The sequence below is a fragment of the Aspergillus pseudotamarii genome (genome assembly GCF_009193445.1).
Source record: "Aspergillus pseudotamarii strain CBS 117625 unplaced genomic scaffold BDV38scaffold_143, whole genome shotgun sequence".
Taxonomy (NCBI): domain Eukaryota; kingdom Fungi; phylum Ascomycota; class Eurotiomycetes; order Eurotiales; family Aspergillaceae; genus Aspergillus; species Aspergillus pseudotamarii.
The window spans coordinates 22,648-32,429 of NW_022475157.1; the positions used below are offsets into that span (position 1 = coordinate 22,648).

Genomic DNA, 9,782 nt, shown 5'->3' on the forward strand with positions numbered 1-9,782 from the left:
ACCGCGGAATTCGACGGCGTCTGATTGACTCCCGACCCTGTCAAGATCGTCAAAGGGAAATACAGTGGAGAATAAGGCAGTATTTCCACGAATAAGGATGTATTAGAGCTGAAGGAGATCTGGGAATCAAGTCCAAAAAAGAGGATATTGTGGATCTGTTTCACTACACTAGGGACGCACTACTGGGAGCTTGTCCAACCTCAAAGAAGATACTATTGGTGAGCGTACTTATATGTATAAGTAGTAGTACTAGTACTAGTAGTAACCCGCACTGTGGCACATGCCTCAGTCTCGTCGAGCAATTAATACCCCGGATGACTGAATAGAAGCAATGGATATTCCTCATACCGCTCGTAAGTACTAGTACTGGATGCTTGTATTCCTGGTAACAACCAAGAGAAATATGTGTTACTGTACATACTTTCACCCCTCGACCTCTCCTTTCCATTGATCAGCCGTATTATATGTAATGAGTATAGTTAGACTTTAACCAATAACTCTTGGCTCTCAACATGTTAGGCCATGTCATGGAGGCCCATCAATAGGACCTGAACACTAATAGTCAAAAACAAGTGTTGTGAGGCAAGGATCTTCAAGCGAAACCGTGAAGGCCACAAGTTTCAAATCACTCTACATATGGTAGGTTTAGCCTAAGCTTATACAGTTTTCTTTATGCAGCTGCCCACATTGAGCGGGAAATCAGCTTTGCCCTTTGTTCTTGTCGCTGCCCTCTTGATTTCTGATGTCCTTTATCCTTTTCACGCCACTCCCCTTCTCTACTTGATCTTTACTTCACCGTACAGCCCAGAACAACTCATTTGCAAACAGACCATTTTATCTCGCCTTGCGTCCCTCCTCTCCTCTAAACTATAGGTAGCCAACATGAAGCTGTACTATATCTCTGTCATACTCATGACATGCCTGAGCATTGTTATTGCTCAAGGAATGGACGGCCTCCCAGACTGCGCGGTATATATCCCCATGATTGAAACCTTTGATCACTGCTCCTTAATAAGCTCCTTTTGCTGAAATGGACCCAAGATTGTCTACTGATAGAACCACAACAGAAAGACTGTGCTACTGGCTCAATTCCCAAGCAGTGCCAGACTATCGATGTTGCTTGTATTTGCGGTGACAAACGCTTTATCAATAGTATCTCTTGTTGTGTCGCCAATAAGTGCTCAAAGGATCAACAAGATGGTAAGTCTTGGTTTTGCTGTCGTTTCCTGACACTACGAGTTCAATGCAGAATCAGACGCACGAGGGGATATTCTCTTGCTGACATGGTCTCGCGTAGCCGTTCTCAAATTCGCAAGCCAGCTCTGTAGTGGCGCCGGTGTAAATGACCTCCCCAAGAGTGCTAGCTGTGCTGAGGGAAGTTCAAGCGCTACTGAGACTTCCTCCGATTCTTCTGCCTCCAGCAAGTCGACTACTGCGAAGAGCACGGCTACGAATGAATCAGCTACGACTACTTCGGGTTCTTCCGACAGTTCCGCATCACCAACCGCTTCCAAATCTGGCAGTAACACCAAGACCTCATCTACCTCAGCATCGTCACCTACTACCAGTACTAGCGGAGCTGTCCTTGTACAAGGCAAGGGCACTGGCCTCCTTGCGGCTGTTGGTGCGGCGGCCTTCGCATTCCTTGCGTAGAGGAGTGAGACGCCGGCCGCCTCTTTCCGAGTACACAGTAGAATGGCAGAGATATCTGACTACATAAAGACAAGTTGGGGAAGTCAAGCAGAGAATCAAGGTTTTGCCTGCATCCAAGACACCGGGCGAACAATTGTCTAATTTGTATTTGATATGCTCTACTAAGTCCACATTCTCGTGATCTTCAGCGTCCACCTATGTGTACGCATTGAAGAAGTCGAATGGAATATGCGTGCTCGTTGTGATCGCTCTCATTCTCTTTGTAGTAGCTGGTTCAATTTAGGTACTCCACACGCTCGCACATTCAAAGAAGTCTACGACAGTTGTTGATCTTGTTCTGCGAATCGAACCGCGATCTCGTGTCGTTCTTCGCGGAGGGTAAGGAAAATCTGCAACAATTAGTTAGACCTGAAAATCATGGTAAGGTGTAGAAGAGATCACGGAACTTACCCAAAGCCAAAACATCATTTCCATAAAGCCATACGTGAATATTACTCTGTTTTTCAACTGGTCCAAGCCAGAGGAGGACTCTTGGCCATACCCATCAACTGCGTGGTGAACATCCACGCCCCAATCCGATGGCTTACTCTGGTATATAAAGAAAGAAACGGCAAAGAAAAGGCAAAAGCGTGAAGCAGAGAGCAGTGTCCAAATTTCGGTGTAAAGCGAGGCGAGACGTGCTAAGAATGGATTCGTTCGCATAGCTCCTGCGATGGATGTGGGGGCTGCGGACCGAGCGATTTCTGCCATCGCAATAATTTCATTGATTCGGGGGACCTTTGTGACGAGGATGAGGTCGACGATGGCATCCGCGACAAGGAGGATACCGCATAGCGCGAAAGGTGACTGAGGACGAGAAAGGGATGGCGCGGCATCCTGAAGTAAATGGCCTATCAACCTCCGATAAAGAGAACATTTTTAGAGATTAGGGTTTATTCTTACTATTTGTAAGGTCTCCCCTAGCATAAAAACCACATCGGAGTCCGTGATGACTTCCGGTGACCTAGTGAGGTAGACGGCGAGGATGAACAGACACAAGGCATGTGCCTGAATCAGCGTTTTAGATGATAATAGACCCATCTTGTTGTTTGTGGGCACAGGTTAAAGGATGCCTAGAACAAAATAGAGAGCTGTAAATGAAATAGTGATGTTGGTGTCTAAATGTCACCTCCGCATGTTCAGTGATATTCGGGGTGAGGTCGAGTCCAGACCTCTAGAGCTGTTATGGGTTAAAAGGGAGTTGTTCATTATTATTATTATTATTTTTCTCTCCCTTGGAACCAAGCAAATCATGTGGGGTTAAGTGGGCGGCAGCTGTTAACTCCGATAGTGTCCGCCCACCTAATGAGAAATCGAGATTAACAAGATGACTGATGGCATGATAACTTGACAAAGTATCCCTGAGGCATATCGCGGACAGCTTTCATACTATCTGCGCAAGCTTTATGGCCAGTACCCTGGATCATAACCCGTACCTTCACTGCCATAACCATGACCGAAGCCGTTTTTCATAAGGAACGTCATATTAAGTATTTCCTACGATGCCTCAAGACGTTTTTACCAAACCTATATACCTCCAATGACTCGAACCGCATCCTCCTCGCTTACTTCACCATTGCAGGCCTGGATCTCCTAGGCGAATTATACAACAAAACCACTCTCGAAGAGCGGCAAGGGTATGTTGAGTGGATCTACCACTGCCAAGTGCCCTCGGGGGGCTTTCGGGGATTCACAGGGACCGACTTTGGGTCAGAACGGCGAACGTCAGAAAATGAAGCTTGGGATCCGGCCAACATTCCCTCGACATTCTTCGCATTGGTGATATTGTTGATCTTGGGTGATGATCTATCACGGGTAAAGCGCACTGAGTGTCTACAATGGCTCTCCAGAATGCAGCGCGAAAACGGGAGCTTTGGCGAGGTCCTCGGCGCAGAAGGGAAGATTGAAGGCGGCGGCGATCTACGATTTTGCTGTTTCGGTGCCGGGACGCGATATATACTGAGAGGGAAATGTGGGGATGACCTTGAGGGTATTATAGATATAGACGTGGATAAATTGGTTGCGTTTATCGAGGCCTGTCAGGTAAGCAATGCCCCTCTTGCACTTTCTGCCACCCCTGTGGATTATGATTTGACTAAGGAGCACTCTAGGCATACGACGGCGGCATAGGAGAGGAGCCCTTCTGTGAATCTCACTGTATGTCCAATTTACCATATCCCACTACGCAACGGCTATCCTATATTTATATGCCATCCCTCTAACTTTCGAGTCGCAGCTGGTCACACCTATTGTGCTATTGGTGCTCTAACATTCTTGGACCGTCTTTCGAAGAACCATAAGCCGATCACGCTGCTTTCGCCCAAAGCTGTCCCCTTCGACTCTTTGGTCAGATGGCTTGTTGCACGACAAACATCTGAGCTCGGCGATGATGAGGAAGAATCTGACGATGAAGATGGCCACGGCGTTGGTGGAGTCAGATCTCTGTCAGCGACAGTTGAGGAGCCCAGTATAGACACGAAAGTCGATCAGCTCCCTGTTGTACCGCCGGAGACGGAGGGTTCATTGCGATGGGCAGGATTCAACGGACGCTGTAACAAATACGCCGATACTTGCTATTCTTTTTGGAATACTGCATCTCTGAATGTGAGTGACTTTACCTCACAACAAACTCAAAGTGCGCATCAGGCTGATAGTGAAGGAACAGATGATGGATAGGCTAGCTTTGGTGGACGCGACTCGGAATCGGCGATACCTCTTAGAGAAAACGCAGCATATCATTGGCGGATTCGGAAAGGGCGTTGGAGAGCCACCAGGTGAGTCTAGCGTTTGCTCTTGGACTTCTTTCTTTTTCTCCTTGTTTTACTCTTTTTGTAATTTAGCTAATTTGGACGCACAGATCTGCTGCACTCTTACTTCGGATTGGTATCGCTCGCATTTCAAGGGGAACCGGGGCTTGAAAGTGTCGATCCAGCACTTTGTGCCAGTCATCGCACAGTTCGACATTTGCATTCCCTACCCTGGTGGCAGGAGATGAAAATGTGATGACGCCTAGCAATCAAGTCGCAGTTCGAAGGCGTAAACAAACAACCTCCACGTTATATACCCCAACCGTCCCACGATTATAATTATGATATTCAGTAGATTTGCCGGGTGCATAACTATAAAAAAATGTTATGCAATCGTCATACGATCAATTTCAGGTACATCTGGTTCATTCCAAAGGGGAAAAGTATACTGGTGGATGGACTCCGTAGTTTAAATGAAACGCTCCTCACTAAGCTCAACACGGGCATGGCGAATGGCGCTAGAGAGGACTAGTGCGGTATGTCATAATAAATTAATTTCTTTTCTAAATTTATTAATGTGATTCAGGGGTTAACATCGGACGAGATAAGCCAGGTCCGCCTGAAGAAGAGAATGAATATGATTCTTGAACTAAAGAAATTGAAAGTTGGAAAAAAAAAAATTTAAAAAGAGAAATATATAAAGTACTTATTGATTGTTTGTTTGGATTGGAGTTGAGGCCTGGAAGGGCATGTGACATGATCCCTCGCCTGGGAAATAAAAGTTTGGTCGGGAACGAAGCATAATAAAGAATCAAAGTCAAAAAGAAAAGCAATAAAATAGCACTACGGGCATTGATCCCTACACTATGACGAATTAAAAGCAGGTTTATCATACTTTCCAATGACAAGAAACGGCCCACGTTTTTCACCTCAGCTAATGGAGAAAATCATAATAAAGTCTAAGGAACGAAGGAATAGTTTCCCATCGGCTTTGAATGAGCTAATTAACGGCTCAACTGCTTATGCAATGTCCTGTTGGCTGTCGTCAGAGCCTTTCCTTACTTCATCCCATACTAATTGTCCTCTCCTGTCACGCACCACACCACTCATATACACACACATATTTGCATGTTTAGTTGACAATTAAGCCCATTGGAAGCTTGCTTGGCTGCATCCATTCTCGCCATTACTTGGTCTCTTTTTCTCCCTCTCTCTTGCTCAGGACCCCTCTCTCACTCCGATCCTTTCGTTTCTTATCCTTCGAAGTCCATTACTTTTGTGGTATGCTTGTTTTTTTTTTTTTTTTCCTCTTTCCCCCCCTATGTTTCTTTTTTCCCTCTGCTGTTCTCACTAATACTCCAGGGCATTTCTGGGCAATATTTCTTTTGCTGGATACCATTTCATAACAAACTAACATTGTATAATTATGTCCTAGCTGATCGTCTCCCCGGCTGCGGCTCAACCCCTTCTCCTTCCGTTTTGATATTGCGGTCCACTCCGCGGCTTCCACCAGCTACGCCGCCCTACACTCGCTTTTGACCAAGACTCGGGGATAAACTCCATTGTCTTCCGATATTTCGCTCCGTGCTATATTACAAACGCTTGATTGATACTACTCGGTCTGCCCTCGAGCTGTAGCGGGTGGCTTGCTCCTTGATTCTTAGCCTCCGCATCACGCTGCAGCCTACGTCTCGATCCCTATCTACTCAGACGACCGTTCTTAATGTACTAGGTCCTTTGAATGGCAGTCGCACACGAATTACAATCGTCTGAAAATACTATACAAAGTTCAAGAAGCGCATCTCTCGTCTCCGCGGTGTATTTTAGAACGGGCGGGGATTATCTTAACACATGCCGCCTCCCAGGACTAGAGCGGAGGTTCAAGCCCAAAAACAAAAGGAGAAGGTTCGTTGCTTTCAACCTACCAGTTCAATGGCATTATTATAGTTATGCGCCCATACGGATCATCTCCCTAGTCGTTGGCTGCAGATTCATATATCCTTCGTCGTGCTTGTGTCCAAACATTGTTTACAGCTGGTTCCCATCAATCTTATATCTTGTATGAAGCCTAGCTAACTAGTAATTACACTACAGCTCGCCCAGTCCTACCATGAACTTCTCGAGTAAGCGCCTACTTTCTCTCAACCTCCTCTACTACAGTCAGGCCTATAGTTACTCACGACCGCTTCTTTGTCAGGGAATTCTCATCAAAGGATCTTCGGAGTGTAGGGAACTATACCCTCGGAAGGCTAATTGGGAAGGGTTCATTCGGCAAGGTTTACCTTGCGTCCCATAAGCTCACTAATGGTTCCAAGGTATAATTGTACAACATACCTTGCACTTCAACGAATATATTGACTGATTTAATTGGGAATAGGTTGTGCTCAAGTCCTCAAGTAGGGAAGATACGAATCTGCCGCGTGAGATTCATCATCATCGCCAGTTTTTACATCCTCACATTGCCCGCCTCTACGAAGTTCTTGTAACGGAAAAGCTGGTTTGGCTGGTGCTGGAATATTGTCCAGGTATGGCGCGTATATCAGCGTATCACCACCCCACTGCTGACAGGCGCGGCTAGGTGATGAGCTTTATAACTACCTTCTTCATCATGGCCCACTGCCTGTCGACAAAGTGAAGAGGATTTTCACCCAGCTTGTCGGTGCTGTAGCCTATGTTCACAGCAAGTCTTGTGTCCACCGGGACCTAAAACTGGAGAATATTTTACTAGACAAACATGAGAATGTCAAACTCTGTGATTTCGGGTTCACCCGGGAGTATGAGGGCAAAGCAAGCTACCTGCAGACATTCTGTGGTACGATATGTTATAGTGCCCCAGAGATGTTGAAGGGTGAGAAGTATGCAGGCGAAAAGGTCGATGTGTGGAGCTTGGGCATCATTTTATATGCCCTCCTCGCTGGGGAGCTCCCATTCGACGAGGACGACGACCAAGTTACCAAGACTCGGATCCTTACGGAGAATCCTGCTTACAATGACAGATTTCCAGATGATGCAAAAACTCTCATAAACTTGCTCTTATCAAAGCGCCCTCTGATTCGGCCCAGCCTAGACGAAATTTTGGCACACCCGTTCCTTGCCGAACATGCTCCGGAACAGTTGGCAATATTGAAAATTCCACGACCTGCTCCTTTTACTACGCCTCTAGAGAGGACAACCTTGCAGCGGATGAAAAGTGCCGGCGTCAATATTGATGAAGTGATGGACAGCGTCCTTTCTCAGCGATGTGACCCACTCGCTGGTTGGTGGGCATTGCTAATCGAAAAAGAACAACGGAAGGAGCAAAAACGAGAGCGTAAGCGAAGGGAGCGAGAAGCTGAAGTGAAGAATATTCGTCGCTTGAGCGCGGCTAGCAGCCGGCTAGAGAAAATCTCAGCCGCCCTTGTCGAGGTTGATGAGGAGGGACATACCTCTCTGAATGCACCTCTCCAGGAGCGAGGTCGCAGGGATCGACGGAGCTTACCTTCGCAGTTTGGTGTGCCTGAGCTGCCCAGTCTACCAGAGCCAGTTTCCATCCAATCCCCAGCTTCCAGCAACCCACCTCCCCCCGTTGACAAAGACTCTGTTCGGTCTGCCAGTTCCACCCGACACCGCCCATTACCACCTCCCAAAGATAGAAGACGCCCAAGCAGGCCAAGTACATTGCATGTAAGCGCGTCTCAGCCCGAGCTAGCCCAACATAATGGAATCTTCAGGCGTCGCACAGGGCGCCGTCAGTATCCAATCCTCAGTCAACTGGCGTCCCTCAAACATTGGTTCGTCGAGTCTACAAAGAGAGCCAAGTCCCCCCACAGCAAAGCTCCTGGTACACAAGGGACTCATCGCAAGTTTCTTTCAGACAAGCTAAGCCCATCCAAAGGGCAGGATACAGGGAAGAAATCTGCGCAGTCTTCTTCGGCTGTCCCTGCAACGGGAGAGTTGTCGACACCGACGCAGATAAAGCGCGCGTCCAATGCCAGCAGCCTGGCCCGCAGTAGTGCTTCCTATCCCAATAACCGCCATTCCTATCCTCGCCAGACTCGACCTTTAAGCACCAATGCAAGCCACCGGAACTCCTTGTCACCCTCTCCAATCACGCCTAGGGGTTCCTACAGGCGATCTTCTGCAGGTCTGCGAGGCCGCAAGTCAACCTCATCTTCGATTTCCTCAATTCGTAGCATCCACCATACTCACACCCATTCAAAAGCGTCATCTGTCTCGTCAAACAGTATCGGTTCAGCATCAACCCCGACAGCTCGGGCCTCCAGATCACCCCATTCCTCCGTCAAAGTTCTCCCCACTACGCCCAGCGCCTCGTCCCGTTTCCCTAGCAATATCCGCTTGGTTCGAGGCGTGAACAATGGGTACCTCGAGGCGGATGATCCTAATGGTAGAATGACTTCAATATTCAACGAATCGGCACCTGCGCCCTTACTGTATTCACCATCATCAAGTCTTGTGTTTGCACGCCGCAAACGATCTGCGTTCAAAGGGCCTATGGTCCACACTGCAAATCTCATGGTATCTGGCGGCATGTCTGGCCCGGAGTTTCCCCGTAGTGGTGCTGCCGTCGCGGAGACCTCAAGCGCAGCTCGACCTGTGGCGCGAAAGAGCCAAATCATAGAAGAAGACATCGAGGAAGATGAGGATATCGAAGAAGTCGACGCATTTACAGGAACGGAAGAGGAGCCTGGATCGCCCACTGAAATGAAGACCGATGAACACACAGGGTTAGAGTACGCTAGTGACTTGTCTGGGCGAAGCTCTAAGCCGGTTCTTGCCCCAGCTCCTGACCTTGACACCAGTCCAATGCGTCCTCCACGTTCGTCTTCACTCAAGGCGTCAAAGTTGAAGGCAGCAGCTGGCAATTCTCCGAGATCAGTGCGTTCCGGGAAGAGAGCCATGACATAATATTAAGAGTTGGAAGCATCGACTATTACTCCCTTCGTTCTATCGGTTGGCATTTTCGGTTTCTTTCTTGTTTTACAATTTATCTTATACCCCTGCGGCTATGCGGCGCTAGTTTCTTTGGACACTGTTCTTGGGCATCTCTGGTCTGGGTAAAAGGTGATGGATTTGAATGCTTTACACCCCGTCTCTGTGGCTTCCCACGACTCTCTTTCTCTTTCCCTGTTTTTCCTCTGTCCCTCCCTTTCACATCCTCCCCATTCCTGGGTTTCCTTTTTATAATTCAAGTTTTACATTGCCATATTAAGCATGTCCATCACTTCACATCGCGATCTCCTTTCCGTGTATCTTGTTTTGCATTATTTTCCTTCGTGAGCCCTGATTAACGTCTGCTGGGTCTAATTTGCTAGACCTCGCGGGACTGGCTTTTTTTTTTTTTTT

The 9,782-nt window shown here is 47.6% G+C and overlaps 3 protein-coding genes across 3 annotated transcripts; 2 read left to right on the forward strand and 1 right to left on the reverse strand.

The window, feature by feature from the left end:
* The first annotated feature begins 803 nt into the window (after positions 1-803).
* On the forward strand, positions 804-1,854 carry BDV38DRAFT_42946 (CFEM domain-containing protein). The gene is made up of 3 exons (XM_032063331.1): positions 804-969; positions 1,068-1,200; positions 1,298-1,854. Exons 1-3 carry the CDS (start codon positions 883-885, stop codon positions 1,651-1,653), a joined length of 576 nt encoding a protein of 191 aa, XP_031906898.1. The 5' UTR covers positions 804-882; the 3' UTR covers positions 1,654-1,854.
* On the reverse strand, positions 1,844-2,907 carry BDV38DRAFT_42924 (uncharacterized protein). Its single transcript, XM_032063330.1, has 3 exons — positions 2,596-2,907; positions 2,104-2,529; positions 1,844-2,042 (listed from the first exon to the last, which is right to left on the reverse strand). The coding sequence occupies exons 1-3, from the start codon at positions 2,731-2,733 to the stop codon at positions 1,968-1,970; spliced, it is 639 nt and encodes a 212-aa protein (XP_031906899.1). The 5' UTR covers positions 2,734-2,907; the 3' UTR covers positions 1,844-1,967.
* A 237-nt stretch (positions 2,908-3,144) lies between these two features.
* BDV38DRAFT_289282 (serine/threonine protein kinase) lies at positions 3,145-9,344 on the forward strand (the record flags this gene model as incomplete). The annotated part of the gene is made up of 9 exons (XM_032061209.1): positions 3,145-3,735; positions 3,804-3,849; positions 3,929-4,296; positions 4,358-4,466; positions 4,550-4,647; positions 6,534-6,562; positions 6,637-6,754; positions 6,817-6,964; positions 7,018-9,344. 9 exons carry the CDS (start codon positions 3,145-3,147, stop codon positions 9,342-9,344), a joined length of 3,834 nt encoding a protein of 1,277 aa, XP_031906900.1.
* Positions 9,345-9,782: the final 438 nt, after the last annotated feature.